The sequence below is a fragment of the Dufourea novaeangliae genome, unplaced genomic scaffold (assembly GCF_001272555.1).
Source record: "Dufourea novaeangliae isolate 0120121106 unplaced genomic scaffold, ASM127255v1 scaffold2, whole genome shotgun sequence".
NCBI lineage: Eukaryota > Metazoa > Arthropoda > Insecta > Hymenoptera > Halictidae > Dufourea > Dufourea novaeangliae.
Window position 1 is genome coordinate 1,552,096 of NW_015373882.1, and position 17,762 is coordinate 1,569,857.

At 35.5% G+C, this 17,762-nt stretch overlaps 1 protein-coding gene across 1 annotated transcript; it reads left to right on the top strand.

Moving 5' to 3' along the window:
• Positions 1-358: 358 nt before the first annotated feature.
• LOC107187693 (innexin inx7-like) lies at positions 359-16,360 on the top strand. The gene is made up of 7 exons (XM_015575882.1): positions 359-446; positions 7,013-7,103; positions 7,185-7,257; positions 9,705-9,882; positions 14,947-15,281; positions 15,573-15,763; positions 15,932-16,360. The coding sequence occupies exons 1-7, from the start codon at positions 359-361 to the stop codon at positions 16,206-16,208; spliced, it is 1,233 nt and encodes a 410-aa protein (XP_015431368.1). The 3' UTR covers positions 16,209-16,360.
• The last annotated feature ends 1,402 nt before the right edge of the window (positions 16,361-17,762 follow it).

Below are 17,762 nucleotides of genomic sequence, written 5' to 3' on the forward strand. Positions count from 1 at the left end.
CAATAATGATTCCGCCTCCTTCGAGTTTCGTCAAGCGTTGTCAGTCTTAGGCTACTGCGCAAACGTCGTCGCTGATAACGGGGCAACGAGATTCGTTGGTATTGTGCTGATTGTGTATATTCACAGTGATTCTGTTGGTGTTGTTGTGGAAATCTTCGTTGCATTAGTTTCACAGTTCTGCCGGGATCATCCCCGACGAAAGGTGTACCGGAAGTGGTGTGTGATCGTTGTTGGACCGTCGTGGATCCAGGGAGCTTGGCAGTAGCTCTACGTGGATCGAGCCAGCAGAACCGGAAAGATCACGTGTGAAACGGATGAGAGTGTCGTGACCTGAAGAGAATCGAAAAGCCACGTGGATATGGCCACCGTTCTAGCCACGTTTTCGGTCCTGAAGGACCATGTCAAGTTGAAGGTTACCCAGGAAGCCGTGGCCATTGACAATATCGGTAATGAAAACTATCTGCACGTCGGTCACGGTTAACGGTGCTCGGTTGCTTCGTGGGAAAGTTATGTCGCTTCTCTGTAGCGTGACACACGTGTAGAGGCGTTTCCTAATACATATGTGGGAAGTGTTTGCGGTGGGTGGATCGAGGACATATACATTTTCATATACAGCGAATACAATTCGAAAGTTCGTAACCCGATTTTCTGAACTAACGGGGAAATTGTGTCCTGTTAACTGGTTTTCGTGGTCCAACAGAACTAAAGTTGAAAATTATACAGGGTGCGACATTTAAATGGGAACACCTAAATACAGTAAACTCTCGATAACTGCTCGGAGAGATTTGTACGTTACATACTTCTGCTTTAGGTCCATTACTCGGGGGTTCCTCTGTGGAGCAGTGCCATCACTATTAGTACTTTCGTACTAGATCTAGTACTTTTTACAAATTTTTAGTGTTCTAGTACGTTCACCAACAGATTAAGTACCTACTTCCTTCCGAATAATAATAACAACAACGACAATAACACGACAGTTAGACATATAATTACTCTAATATACTCTACGTCACATTCGGTAAAACAAGTGTGATTTCTCTTTTTTCAATCCCTAATGCCATACTCACTAAATGCGAGTAGCATTAGCCTATGAAAAAACGATATATTCTTCGGTACTTAAACACTTCTCACGCGTTTTAAGATCATTACAACAATGAGTACAATTGGAGGAATTAAATATTTTAATATAAATAATCACTTTTTAATGCTGCACAGCGTAATTTGGACCCCATTCTGTAAAGATTTTGCTTTACATTTAAAACTTAGAACACAACAGTGGAATTGTCGGGATATTTAAACGGTTAGATGTTTGAATAATAAGGTAGTGATATCGTGAATTGTCTTTTATACAGTGAAACGCAAGCAAATAGATATTTAGTTCTTTTTCTCAAAATTCGTACCTTTTTTCTGCATAAGCTAGTACTTTGCTGAGTGGGCACACTGCACTAGAGACTCCGCCCGAAATGCAGTTGATGAATTGACACAAGTCCCGAGTTTCGAGCGTTAAGCCAAGATTTACTGCATCATGGAACAAATTCTCAGGACAAACTTACATGAAAGAATTTTTTCTCGAGGACCTTTTTTTTACGAGATTTCAGGGTCACCGATATTTTTCTTTCCGAAGAACCCTATATTTTTTTCGATATCCTGGTAGATCATAAAACAAGAAACTCAATGACTTTCATAACTATATTGTTTCGATTACTTAATCTCGAGCGATTTACATTAATATTTGCTAAACGTTATCACTTGATCTAACGTTATGACTTTGAAATCTCGTAAAAAAACTAACCTTGATAAAAAATTCTTTTCATCGTTCAATGTGTCCCTTGAAATAGTGTAACTTTGTTCTGAGAGTTTTTTTTCCATAAAAGCATAAGTAACGGAGATATCACACCTCACGCGCCTGTTTCTCCTTCCAACCTTTCCTTTGCACCGTGTTCCTTCGTAGAAATAAAGAAACTCAGACTCTGGTCTCTGTCACTCCATGGTAACGGTGGACGGTGGTGGGAACAAGTTTTAGCTCACGGGAGCTAACTTTGCCCACCGCTGCTTTAAGAAATGAAACTGACATTAATGCATAATTTTTGTATTAACTGACCAAAAACATAAGTTTTTATTTGTATTTATTATTATTTAATATATTCAATTGAAGGAAAAATTTGTTGTAACGTTTTGAACCTCTACTTCTATTTATAAATTCATTAGTTTCAAAAATATATCTCGAAAGTTACTGCTGTCACCCGTAAAACGTGTTCGATCGAATTACTGACATCCTACCTAATCAAATACTGTCACTTCATATACCTACTTAAATACCGTCACTTTTTTAGTTTAGGTTGCACGTGACTGCAGACCGTATTGGTGACATTAATAGCGTAAGGCTTTGTTTTCGTAAGCAATTACTGACATGACAGTAATTAAAAAATGATTTGACCGTTTGTACCAATTATTGTCACCCAAATATTAAACTAAAAGACTTAACGAATCGTTAAATTATGTTCTATGATCCTTATATTATCTAAAACATTACATTTTATTATGTTACTAGCTCAAATATTACAATTATACTCTTTTCTTTAGTACCTTGTTTTCCCTTTCGTTAGTAAGGAGTCGTTATTTTCACTCTTCCAATCAACTAAAAAATTTTGATCATTTTAGAAAAATTAATGGGTAAAGGAAAATAAGTGCTGCTTTTCCTATCGCACAATTTTCTTTATATATAACTTTACAACGTTCATTTGTTATTTTAAGTAGAACAGTATAGGATGACAGTAATTGGGTAGGTAGTAGTAATAATGGGTCTTTTACTCTAGATGTTGTCATTTAAATACCGTACTATGTATGTGCAGGGTGTTTTGTATAATTGGAAACGGGGAAATATCTCACGAGAGATTGAAGTTATCAAAGAATTGTTCCTAGAAAAGTTATTTGGTATAATAGGGAGAATTATAGATTATAAATAATTTTTCTGTGCGCCTAGTAGGGGGGGGGGGGGGGATACCAACTACTGATAATCTGGCGACGCTCATGTTGTTGTTACTATGTGGAGATACAATCAATAAGAAAAAAAACATTCAAAATTTCGGAATTAGGACATAAAAGAATGTTGTGGTTATTTTCTAGGTTGAATTTTCTTTATATTATGCTGAATTTGTATTGAATGAAACGCACGTAGATTGATTAACTAAAATTTTTTGAAAAAAGGAGTTAGAACAGTTAAGAACTGGGACAACAATTTGTTGATGTTGAAAATTAAGTTTAGATAATATCTTCGTGTCGCGTTGCCTGATATAATACATACGAAATTATTAGTCGGTGTGAACGTGTTAAGATCATCGGTGATTTCATCGATCGATAACGATCTCGACTATTCTGGTCATAATCACCGACACGAAGATTTCTATATCGAATTCCATTGCTGTGCAAGTTAAGCAGTGGCGGATCAAGGAGCCTTCTTACGAGGGTGAGGGGCGAATCAAGGAGCCTTTTTTGGTGGGTGACGGGAGGGGGGGAGGGCACAAAATATGTAAAAGTACAATACATAAATACATTTTTGTAACCATCTTTTACAAGTCTAAGTGACAATGAATATTTTTATGTATAAAAATTCTGAGGGCGGAGGGGGGGGGCGTTTCTACCGCCCTCCTTTGGATCCGCCAGTGAAGCTCAGTCATTATACTCACTGTAAATATGTCACAAACATATTTTTCGTGTGAGTGGTCACACTTGGAAGTCAAATTTTTGGATGGAGAACATGGTAGGTTGGAAAGGAGACTTTATCCTATTCAGGACATCCCGATCATGCGGATCATATCAAGAGGATCATTGTACATACGTTGAAATAGCTGTCAATCGCAGAGCCGAGTAAAATATATACAGGGTGTCTCAAAATAGCTTTAACAGCCAACCCCAAATTGCAAAAATGTCATCCGAGGCTTTGTTAACGAGATATTAACGAAAAAGCGTTGGTTCCGCGTTGCGATTAGTAGCCAACGCTATCGCGGGAACTCGGCCGGCAGATTCGCGCTCTGATTGGTCGGGGTTTTTCGTTAATATCTCGTTAACAAAGCCTCGGATAACATTTTCGCTAAGGAAAAAGTTGTTTCGAATCCTCCCTGGAACCCCTCATTTCTGGGAATCGAAGCTATTTTGGGATACCCTGTATATTCTAAATAGTAAACAATAAGTAGTCTATTTTACATTACACGCAGACAATAAATTTTCTATTCACGTCTTGTCGATCATGATTAAGTAGAACTAGGTAAAATGTAGAGAAGAAATATTCCAAATACTTATTTAAATAATGGACTCTGTACGGTTCGAATAAAATAAGATTTTTAATAGAAAGCAAAATTTTGGGAAATAAAATATTTGTTTCAATAATGCGAAGCGGAAAAATGAAATATTTCCAGCTTGTATTTTAACCCTTCACTGGTTAAGTGAAATCTTATTTCTTATTACATAACCAGTTTTTTTGAATTCACATGCAAGAACTGATCGAAATAAACTAACATCGCTTTAACTTTCCGTAGGCAAACGTATTTTTTCACACACTGTAGACAAACTGGGTCGCATATGCCCAAGCCTAATTTTTTCACTGTTTTAGGCTTTTAAAAAGATCTGAACAAATCGTGGGATATTTATCAAAGTCTTAAATGCATTATGCAACCGTTTGTTAAGTAAAATGTTCAAAACTTTTTTCGATAAAAATAAAATGTATTCTAAGAATATTCATTCAGTTCCTCGGACCATGCTGCACTAGTTGAAGGTTAAATGTGCACTTAAAATATTTCCTGACAATGAGAACAGTGTCAGGGACGAAATATTACGTACAGAAACCATAAAATGACCTATAACAACAAATTAGAAAACCTATATTTATGTACGTGATGAATATACATTACTGTTTTCAGTAAGATTATTTTGAACGTTACGAGTGAACAGACAATAAACTGAAATAAATAAAATTTTCTAGAATAAAGCAGTTCTATTTTCAATGTCGCTCAAATAAAATGTTACCTGAAAAACTTGATGCAACCACGAAAGTAATTTTGTTTTCGTACTTATACGGCGGATTTGAAATAAAATAGACTATTTATTGTTTACTATTTAAAATATACATATATTTAACTAAACTCTGCGCTTGACCGCTATTTTAATGTACAAGGGTCCTATTGGCATGACCAGGGAGTCTGCTGAAATACATAGGGGAAACTGGGTGTAGGTTTGGGTGGTGGGAGGTTTGGGTCAGTTAGTATATTTCTATCCTTGTTACGTATACCTTATTCGCATGTCAATTGTTCATTGTTGCAGTAGTAATCTAAGCGAGAAGTTTGTTACAGTGAGAATTTAGTCTTGTGCAAGTATGAGTACACTTTCATGGTATCTCGTGTTGGTAAAAGTTTTAATAGACGACCTTTTGTCTCAGCATCGATTATACATTAAAAATTGTAACCTAAAAAACGTGGTTCGAGTAACAGAGGTGTACTACTATGAACGTTCGGATGCGAAAGGTATGGATCAGAAGTGTGCGGGAGATTTGAGTCGCATCGAACATCCCCATTTTCTTTTTAACGAAATACTTTCATTACTAATTTTTACATTAAAAATTTAATTGAAAATTTTCCTTCAGTCTTTATTTCATTTATTCATTTCATTACTTTTATATATGTGCATGTATTATCACTTTGTAGGTAATAAATATACTACATACATTAAACTTTTCTATATTCACTGCAAAAACAATACAAAAATTCAGTGACGCATTTATTGTCACTGTCTGACCCAAACCTCCCTCCATAAGAGAGGTATCGGTCAAATAATTACATAGTTTTAGAACTATTATATTTTTAAAGATTCCTTAGGAATAATAAAATGAAAGCATGATGGAACATCGATGGTAAGATCTTACTGATTATAATTCTTCGGACTTAAAGCATGTTTCTCTCCCATTTTAATCACTACTAAAAATGAATTGAAAACTGGCCCAAACCTACCCACTCTCTCCTACGTCTAATGGTGAATGCGATTTCTGGATCAGCTCAATTTGAACTAATGTCTGAGTATAGACGCTGATTAAAGTGTTATGCAAAGACATATCCCTTTCAGTGACGATACTGATTCATCGTAAAGAGTTACAAATTGATTATTCGAAGCTGTTTTCGTCGCTATAAGTCTTGGAACCAATGTAATGAGGTTGTAGATTAAAGTCTTAACACTCAAAGACCATATTGTATTATCCTACCGATTCGACTATACATGGATTGACGTAACCTAGAGCATTCTTTTTGCTTATATCTCAAATGTATAAGTAATTTAGTCAAAAATCTTTTAATAAAACACCACAGCCCTAACTTTCCATCCTTTATTGTTCAGAAATGTCTGGTGTCTTTCGAACTACTTTACCGTAATCTAGTGTGGTCTTTGAGGGTTGAGGGTAAAGTAATAAGATATTCTCATTTAGAGGGTCATTCTTAAGCGATTTTTAGAACGAAAAATTAATAAACCAAGGAACTCGTAGTTTTTCATGTATGTTTGTTCACATTTTAAGAAACTACAGTAAACTTTCTATGCAATTGTCTTTTATATTAACAATATATGCCACGATTCACATGGTCGTATTCATTTAAAACAAAATAATGGAAAATTAAAAAAATCTCTTTGTATCACAGAAAAAGCTCATTCTACTAACACTGATTGTGCGTTTTTTCTCGAGAGTATGTTTTGCAATCTGTGTTCTTCAAGTTCAATGAGAATATTCTGCAGAAGGTATTCTACAATGTAGCGCAAGACCTTTTCGATATCTCAATTATTTATCTTTATCAGAAGCGTTTACAGTTGATTTTTTGTTGTAAAAAGATGTTTTTCCTCTTCAATCTGTCGCCATTACTACAATAATTAAATTTTTTTTAAATCCTACGCTACAATTGTGGGTAATACATTCTTCTTCATAAATCAAAAAACATTTTTTAAAATATGTCGATCATTGATCACCATTTTTTGCGATCAGTGTTCAAGCTACACTACAGAGCCACGTTCCTGATCCTGCTGATCAGCTCGCTTCTGGTGACGTCCAGGCAATACATCGGGGAACATATCAGGTAGAGAATAATCTATCATCCCTATAAAAAGTAAATGATGTCGGGAAATCGCCATTCATCGCTGTCTGTTTTACGGATAAGATGCATCACCGATTCTGGACTAGTGGAAGCAGTGATCAACACTTTCTGTTTCTTCACGTCTACATACACCGTGGTAAATACCAGAGTCCGCTGGATGGAACGTGTTTAGTCGCTTGTAGATGTAAGAGATGGTGAACGATACACTCGCAAGTATTGTAACATCGATCCTGCCATAGGCTGCCGATGTTTATGCAAATTCACAGTTTCGGACACCGATTCGGGAGAACGTGGATCCAACCAAAATTTATTCCCTGCGTTATCTAACACATCTTTCTATCATCTTTCCTGCATCATTTATTTATGTTCATAGCACGGATCGAAATAAACAGTTATCTTTCGTTTTTAAAAAAAATTCTGTTCGAACTTGTATGTTTCGTTTCAGAAAATATCTGCTCCTGTGGAATTTTTATGGGACGAAATGTTACTCTTAGGAGCTACTTTAATGGGTGTTCTCATGGAAGAGATCTTTTAGAATCTATCTATATAACAAAAGTTTCATGGAAACAAGTTATTTTAAAACGTTTATTAAAAAAACTTCCATAGTACAAATAAAAGTACCAAACTATTAGATAGTTTTATTTAACAATATAATATATTATTCATGTGTTTATTTAATGAAAGGTAAGAAAATCAATAATTTCATAAGTACTGAGCAGAAAATGGAACTTGTCAAGAATAATACTTGAATAATACTTTTTTTATAACTTAAATGAATTGAAATACATAGAAATTCTATAATATACTGTATACATAATGTGCATATTTCTATGATAGAATATATGAACACATATTATACATCAGCGTATTATTATAGTATTATCGTATTAATAGAATTATTTAATATTGGTGTAGTACTATTCATTGAATAGTATTCAGTATTTGTTACAATGATTGAGAACTTTTTTAATATTGATAAACAAAATATCTGATCCTGTTATAGAAAAATTTGTATTTTTATATTTTATAAGTTCTATTCAAATTAAAACTTTTATTTATCTATTCTTATAGGAACTTATAATTTTTTTTTTAATAAAATTCCACGGTCCATGTTTTAAATAGAACCTGTTAAAAAGTTCCATAACTTTTTCGATCCCTGGTTCATAGTAATGTGTATACAGGGTGAATCACATAACTTGTCTACACCGAGTATCATTATATAATAATAATATTTATTTTAACGGAAAAATCCATTGGTACAAAGATAGGACGAGTATTAACAAAGACACGTGACTAAAAGATGAAACAAAATAAATACAGTAACAATGGTAGAAATATAGCCATTATTTAAGAGTAATTAATAATTTATGTCTAAATGCGTTTAATGGGAAGTGAAAGAAATCAAAAGATTCATCCAAAATATATTGGCCATCATATATTGGCCATCACTTATTTCGTGCATCAAGTGAATACACTCAATTCTGTTTTCACACAAACCTTTTGTACACGATTTTGATTTAACACAAATTAGAAGAAAATTTTTATTCCCTTTTTACACGATCTGTTTTGATTAAATACGATCGACCCAAAGTCGAAGAAAAAAAAGTTTTCATGAAAGGTTAAATGAAGGTCTTAAAGTGGTCAGTAAATTGGGTAATCGTTTTTCAAACAATGATCCTAATGAAGAACAAACTGGAAAGTTCCAACATGATGTGAAATCATTAATGACTTCATGAATTGAATGCTTTGAATTGATAAATATGAAATCATTAAATCCAGTCAAAACATGTACACAAGGATTAATAACTGAATTCGTTCTTAAAACTACCGAAACATCGGCACCACAAGAAATCAAAGACTAGTGCTAATTTTGTTCAAGAGATAACAGAAAGAATTTCATTAATAGAGCAAGAAGACGATGACCACGATATTTTTCCTCTCTTCAAATGATATTATACTTTATACAATACATTTTTATATACATGTGCAATCTTTATAAAAGAAAAAGTGCAAACACGTAAAAATGATGAGATTCTAACATGAATTTTCATACGGTTTATTGAATTATTTTTGCTGATTTTTTAGGTCTAGAACTAATCTACTTTCCCACAGATACAGTATATTTTTCTACACGAATTGATTTTTACACAAATTCTTCCAGAACGTATCTATCGTGTAACAACAGAATTGCGTGTACTTCCTTTTTCCAATTCCAATCAGATATCTCTGCATTCACACTGTTACCTGGTCGCGGATAGGTAACTTTCATACAGCGATTCAATTAACCCCGATTACTCAACGCGCTTACATATCCGTGTCCACCGTTCAAGAACGGATACCCTGCACCGTGAAATATATGTAAAGTGAAGAAAGAGAAAAAAACAGAAAATGAAAGTGGGCTCAACCCCACGTTCTACTAATTCCCATACCCCTAGGCAACAGGCCACTTTCCGGTAGCTAAAAACCGAGAGGCTACCGTTTACCACCGAAGTCCCTCTCGATAAAGTCACCGAATAAAATGCTTGTTTGATGACGAGCACACGGTGTACCTAACTGTGCGAAACGACCGCATGAATTTTTCAGGTGAAGCACATGAACGCGACGGCGGTCGAGATGGGCGAACTGCCGCATCTTGGTGTAGGGCCAGTTAATAAAAACGACGAGGTCGTGCACCACGCTTACTACCAGTGGGTCCCCTTCATTCTGTTTTTTCAAGCGATCCTCTTTTACTTGCCTCACTACCTGTGGCGGAACGCCGAAGGTCAGTCCCTTTATGTATATACCTATATATTTATATATGTATATATACAGGGTGATTCGAAAGGTCACTCTCCAAACTTAAGAAGCGTATAGAGGAGTCAAAATATAACAACTTTGAATTAATGGAACTCGGGATAATACCAATGATATTCCGAACACATCGAATAATAAGTCCAGTAGATTCACGTTAAAGTAGCGGTAGGAATGCCTCAGCTCACACGCATTACAGACACATGTGCGCGCACCCCGCTATCGGTCGCCATCTGTAACCCAAGTTCTGATCCAATTGATGGATCGATCGAACTACCACGAGTTCTTGCGTGCCCATTGGCTCACGTTAAAGTACCGTTTCCAGGGAAAACCCGCCTCAAGAGGCTCACAGCTTTACTTTAACGTTAGTTTATTGTGCACACAAAGGTGATACAAAATATAGCAACTAAAAGTCACCGTCAACTCGTATACAATCCCGAACAACTTTTGCTCTGGATACTTACAGCATTTGATGTTGTCTAGGAGATGCCCGGAGTATTTGACAGAATGCGTCAGAGTTTTGTTGAACGAGGGCAATGTTTGTGCATTGAATGTGGAGGTCGTCAATTCGAACACCATTTTGTAAATTTAGTTTGTATGTTAATGTAACCCGTAAGAAAATTTGAATAAAAACATGCTAATGCTAGTGAAAGAGTAGCTAATTACGATTATTTTTTATTGGTATTATCCATACATTCAGAGGCCTGTACTGACTCAGGATCAATTCGGGGAACATAGGTTCCTAATCAAAAGTTCCTCTATTTCGACTCTTCTATGCGCTACTTATGGTAGCTCATGCATTTGGGGTCGTATCTAGCTGGGACTTCCTATGGCGCTTTGTACTTTGTATCAATTTTACCAATTTAATTTGAATGATTAATATTTTAACCTACTCCAAAATATTGAAATGGAAAACAAATTTACAAATAAGGGGAAAAAACAAAATTTTTTTCCTTATTGTAAGAAAAATTGAATTTTTTTATTAATTTTTATGAAAAAATTGGAAAGTTCGTTGAACAAAGCAAAAGAAAACAAGTGACGTTGACGCTGATAGCAGACGCACGTAGAAAATACAACCAAACGCACTGAAACCTAATGTTTGCATACTTTGATCTTAATTTTTAGTTTTATTTTTATTTTTAGTAATATTTTAGTGCCATCACAATCTCCGTAAAAAAATGTACAACCACTTAATTTTTATGGAAATGTTATTTTTTGTAATTAAATAACAAGTGATTAACTTCTTAGTATCGACTACAGTTTCATAAGGCTCGTGTTAAAATGAAATTTTTATAACGTTTTTATTTCAATAATTTTATCGTTGATCTTGCGGTTGTTTGGTAGCAATCGAAAATTGAAGCTTTTAAGAATGTTCTGTTAAATTTTCAACTAAATTTATAATTACTAAAAATTTGTGTGAGCCACTTTATGTTTGGCAGTGATCTTTCGAATCACCCCGTATACCTTCAATCCTCACAGATTCCGAGCAGCTTTTTGTTCGCCGGCACCTTCCGCCATCTCCGGGGTACCAGACACCGGTCATAACCTCGCCGCGCCGTGGCCCTTGGTTCAGCTATACAGAGTGTTAATATCGCGTCGGCCAAAAAATTCCTGCGGTTTTTAAGTCCGCTGACGTGGTAAAGTTGTACGCAAACGGTTTTCTAGATTTAATTTTGATACTTGGCGAATTTGTTCAATATCCCGCGTTCTGTAACGAGTATTAATCGGTCGATTAAAAACGTCACTTGGTCGTTGTGAATAATTTCGGTAAATATTGTACATATTTACAATAAGGAAGCCTCCTCCGATTTTGATGATTTTTTAATATGTTCTTAAGGTTGTCACCTTGAGTAGTATTGTGTAGATTTTAGTTGGGGATGACCGCTTGTAAAGAAGTTATTATCAAAAAAATTTAGTATCCTATGTCAGTAGTATTGATAAATAAAATGACCGATGGGCTTGACCTTGACTTATGTTGTCAAGGTGACCCTCCTTAGTGACCTTCAGAAAGTTGAATTATCAAATGTTTATTAAAAAGTTAGAAGAGAACAATGATACCTTTACCTTGAACCGTCTCTAACCAACTCTGAATGATTGTTTTTTATAATAACTCCCCCAAAACAATAGACGAGTTTTTATCATACTTGAAGTGGCGTACCTGAGACCTGGAAAATGCTTTCTTCCAAGTAATAGCAGATATATATCGAATAATTGAACGTGTAAATGAATAAACAAAATAAAAAAACAGAACTTTGCACTGTTGTGTAAATTTTTTGGTAAGTATTTTTTACAACACCTCAAGTAGTTAGAAGCCTGCCTATTGTTTTGGGGGATGATACTTTGTTTTTGTTAGAAATTTTGAAAAAAAATATTGTGTTATTGACCTCAGCACATTGAAATCGGTGAAAAGGCCAAACGTCTAAATAATTATCTACCTAAGCTTTTTTTGATAACTTTTTTATCCCAATTAAAACCTTCCCAATACTACTCAGGGTGATGACTTTAATAACATATATTGAAGAATCATTTACCATAATCTCTCCAGGCCGGCCAGAGCGTGGTACGTTTTGAAACGAAAAATTCGCGAAACAAAATTTCACAAACCATTTATGGCACACAAGTTCTTTGATGGGAATATTTCCGTACATTTTACATAACTTTTTACATGTTTACACCTTTTTTTTTGTTTAAATATTAGAACAGAAAATTGAGCATATCGTAGTGATTGAGCATATTGTAGTTTAATTTCGGCTGACCAAAACGTAATATCAGATTTCTGCAGTAGATTATGCTTTTTTGCTTTTCTATAAATAGCACTGCTTCTAAGTAATAAAATATGGACATATTCTGAAAGTGGACGCTGTATAGCGCCGTTTAAAATAAAACATCATTACGATTGGGTTAAATTTTCTTGAATTGGCCTTGTTTTGAAAACGAGTGACGAGAAGGTGTACTTTCTAGCAATTATGCTTTTTAATTTCCAGGAAAAGGAATAACGCAGATCAAATGACAAAACAGATTTCTTATGTTGATCTTGACGGCGTTGTAAACTAACGGAAATTAAAAAGCATAATTGCTTGAAAGCGCATCTTCTTGTTACTTATATCCCAAACAAGGTCAATTCAAGAAAGTTTAATATAGAAATTTATCTTCTCCGTTGGTTCAAGGTTCAACAAATATTGACTCACAAGTAATGAACTTCTGCAGTATATGATCCTTTTTTTTAATCAATTTAAATTAATTAATATTTGTTGAACCTTGAACCAACGGAGTATTAATTTTTCTGTTTTTTTTTAAACGTTAAATATAGTTAACGTTAGTTAATATTGTTGACGTTACAAAAGAAGTAAGATGTGTTATTCTCTAGTTATAAAAGTGGGTTTCTAACGGATACACATCCTGGAAGGCCACTTTTTATTTATCGTCTTTTTATCGGTATCACTGTGACCTGACACTCAACGGATTATGTCTCCATTTCTGTTGTAATTTCTGGTGTTGTCACGCAACTAATTCGTCTGTAAATATAAATAACATCAAGCAACACGTTGACTGGCCATAAATGTGATAAAATCCCAAGTAATCAGTTCTTGGCCAGCGAGACCTCAAGTTACTTTTTTACGAAAACTGTCACGCTCTACTAAAGATCTTCTAACATATTTCAATCAATTAATATTTGAATTTAAAAAATATTTTTAATTAATCAGCATTACAATTCTTTTTATTCATCAATAATTAATAATAGGAATAATTAGCCAAGCGTTGTCGAATATAATGATCAAATTGGTATCACTTTTTGACAAATTATTTCCAATCGAAGAATTCTGAAGATTTCATCGCTGTTACTTTTCTTAATTTTTTACTTTATACCACTGTCATGAACAAGAATTTTTGCACACGGCGGCTGGTCAATTTCCAACACGAACTTTTGATATGATCTAATATTTGTATGATTTAATATTGTTTTCTCTTTGAGACAAAAAATATCTACTAAATCTATACGAAGTAAAAGAACTTTCACTGGACTAAGTTTTTCCGTATTCTCAAAAGCTACGGAAATCTTGCATTATATTTAATGTGTCTTTATTAACACCCTGTATACTGTACACAATACCGAGAACCACTGGCTACCGAAAATATTTCCATTTTCAGTGACAGATTTAACCTAATTGTTTTGACAATCGTAATGTTAGATCCTGTAAATCACACAACATTTTCCTTCAGCATTTTTTTGTATCAGTAGTACCAGTGAGATATTCTTAATGGGCACATTAACTGGAACACTCTATACAAGCAACAACGTTCTGTTCTTCCATCTTTCGAGAAGTTTGTAAAAAAAGGGTAAACATTTTTAATAAGGGAGTCAACTCCAATTTCGATGATTTTTCACTACGTTATCAAGGTCAACACTCCGAGTAATGTTGTTAAGGATTCAGTTGTGGGTCGCCGTTTGTAAAAAAGTTATCAAAAAAGTTACTTTTCTTCTTGAACTGTCTCTAACCAACTTCGATCAATATAATGCTTCACAGTTGGTTAGACACAGTTCAAGGAAAAAAAGTCGTTCAAAGTTGGTTAGAGATCGCTAAAAAAAAAGTCTAGAGTTGGTTAGAAACAGTTCCAGAAAAAAATTTTTAATGAGTCACATTTCATAATTGAAACTTTCTGAAGGTCACTCAGAGAGTGACCTTGAAAGCATATGTCACGGCCAAGGTCATCGATTATTTTACTTATCCATACTACTAAAGTACGATGTTAAATTTTTATTTGATGATAACTTGTTTACAAACGGCGATCCCCAACTAAAACTTTTACAATATTACTCAGAGTGACCTTGACAACATATTACAAAATCATCGAAATCGGAGATGGCTACCTTATTGTAAATATTTACCAAAAAAAAAAGGATAATGGCAAAGTTAGGTGGAGAAAAAATACTTAAAAGAAAATGTTACGGTTGAAATGATGATAACAGTACGGTTTGAGAAAAAGGAATCAGAAGTTTGTACGGGGGTTAAGTAAAGGATTTCCGCTGGTCCAGAGGGTCGTTTGAAGCAGTTGGTCTCCGGATTAAAACTGGCGTGCTTGGCCTTGAACGAGACGTCTCTGAAGACCGAGAGCATGACCATTCCCTCGATACACGATCGCGAGGAGAAGATCCGGCAGATTCGGCGCGCTTTCATCGAGCGTATCCACTTGAACCGGCCGTGGGCGTATTACTTGGGCCTGTGTGAGGTTCTCAATTTCATCAATGTCCTGATGCAGATTTACGTGACCGACTGGTTCCTCGGCGGTGCTTTCCTCGGTCTGGGCAACGCTTTAGCCGCAGACACGTCCAATGGGCAGCTGGACGTTCTCGATATTGTCTTTCCTAAGGTATGCTCGACGACAGACACAACCATCGAAACCCTCGATGATTAAATAAGTATGATTTAACAGCTTATGATCATTCTGAATCAGTTTCCCCTGTTGTTCATCCCTGTCACTTCGACGTAACATAACCTCACTGAAATTCAAAATTTCATTTAAGCTTTGCATCGCGTTTAATACAGTAATGATCGAGCAGCAAATTTTCAATTTCAACGAAATCAATTCGTTTCGAAACAAACGATGTAGAGGCACGAAAACGTTCGGGACGATCGTGATTAATTCTCAGAAACGTTTCAGGTGACCAAATGTATATTCCACAAGTACGGTCCTTCCGGGACCATACAGCACCACGACGCCCTCTGCGTGATGGCGTTGAACATCGTCAACGAGAAGATCTATGTGTTTCTCTGGTACTGGTTCATCATTCTCGCAGTGATAACCGGTTTAGGATTGGTGTGGCGGATACTGACCATGCTGCTGCACGCCAGGTTACTACTGTTTACCGTCTACTCCCGCGACTATGTCGTCGTCGGTTATAACCATTTCGGAATTATTCCTCCTTTTTCCCCGGCAACATCGACCGCGAACGATCGAAACATGCGTCCGTTATAGGTACATTTCCCAAAGTTATTGAATAATCATGTTGCGTTTCGTAGGAGCACCCTCTTCAACAAGATCGTGTTTCAAATGGCCTGCCCAGGGAGATACAATCCATGGAACGTGCTCACTGTCACCCACGAGTGTCACTTCGGGGACTGGCTGTTTCTCTATTATATAGCGAAGAATCTGGACAATTATATATTCAAGGAACTTCTACACAAATTGGCCGAGGACATGCAAGCCAGGCAAGAAACCCTCAAACGTCCTCTCACAAAGGAGGAGGAACCGTTGACCAATTTAACGCAACAAGCAGAACACAGCTTCGTGTCTTAACCTCCTTAACCGGACTTTAACTTTGTAACCGTACTTGTCATGCACAAGTGGGCCCGAGAAATGACTGACAATATATGCTGCCTTGGTTTTTGCCAATGCTGTTCACGAGCTTGGGCCATTTATGTTGCCCAGTTCCTCGTCCACATACCGTCGTTAAGAAAGACAGATAACACCGTTCAACAAAGTTTACCTTTTTTTCGGACTTCTAACATTTAATAGCCATTTCTTATAGATTTTTCTGCCCCGAATACGAATCTGCTCATCAAATTTTTCACTTTGAACATTTCTTGCGTTTTCAACAAAACGTGAACTTACTACTTTGTTGATGTTTTCCGAAAACTTCTAACATTTAATAGCCATTTCTTATAGATTTTTCTGCCCCGAATACGAATCTGCAAACAGTTTTTCGCTAGTACACTCAGTCTTCGACAAATTTGATATTGAAAAAAATGCAAATTTTCCACTTTGAACATTTCTTGCGTTTTCAACAAAACGTGAACTTACTACTTTGTTGATGTTTTCCGAAGGAAAAATATTTGCTTTATTACATGGTGCAGTCAGATTTGCTCCTGGACCCTTATTTTTTTAAATACAGTGGAAAATATCTACACAAATTGCTGCATTTTGGGTCTCCTTTTTCCTTTGATCGTTGCTTAAACATGTTTAAATGTTTATATTGCAATAACAACATATACCATCTTATTTGAGAGAGTTTAAAAAATATTTTGACGCAACAATCAATGGAATAACTATTACTGTTTGAACACTGGAAACGTTCAAAGTTGAAAATTGCATTTTTTTCAAAATCAAATTTCTCGAAAACTGAGGGTGCTAGCTGAAAATCATTTGTGGATTCGTATTCAGTACACAAACGTCTGCAAAAAACGGGCACTAAATGTTAGAAGTCCAGATGGCTAGCTGAACAGTGATAATTAAAAGGATAATGAAAGGATCCTACATTTTCAACACGTATTATTAAAACAGAAGTTGATTTGAACAGAGGCTAATTTTTGCGGGAAGTGATCTCATTGGCTCATGGTATGTGTGGCTTATCGTCAGCCAGCACCTTCACGCCAACTAAACGATGGTGGAATGCTCGCCAAGCTCCGTAGTTTCGCCTGTGCGGTCCTGATTGACGCGGTTAATAATATGTCAATTTACTGCATGGTTTCTAGTTTTGCAGGATATCGATTTTCACAGATGGAACGTAGTTATCACTATGGTACGTATTTAAATCATTGTATACATTGTCAATTAAGAGTTCCATACCTAATCGCACTTCTTATATATCAGGCATTGTTTGTGTTTGTAATTATTTAGTCGGTGGGAAGTACACGGCCTGTTGACATTCATGTTTGCAACGTGTTATAATTCTGTGTACACTGTTCAAGACAATCAGAGAATTATATAAGTATTTCGGTCAATGTTATTACGATCTACAAGCGTTTTAAAGTTTAAAAAAAAAAGGAAAACTAGGTGTTAGTGTCACATGAAAACAGGTGTATTTATCAAGTTAACCTATAGCATTTGTTTCGATACTTTCACTCGATTAGC

Excerpts from the sequence above, each read along its gene's own strand:
- LOC107187693 (XM_015575882.1), top strand. The coding sequence starts at position 359 with ATGGCCACCGTTCTAGCCACGTTTTCGGTCCTGAAGGACCATGTCAAG. Across the intron at positions 447-7,012 it reads CGTGGCCATTGACAATATCG|TGTTCAAGCTACACTACAGA; the intron begins GTAATGAAAACT and ends TTTTGCGATCAG. Across the intron at positions 15,282-15,572 it reads TCGATATTGTCTTTCCTAAG|GTGACCAAATGTATATTCCA; the intron begins GTATGCTCGACG and ends GAAACGTTTCAG.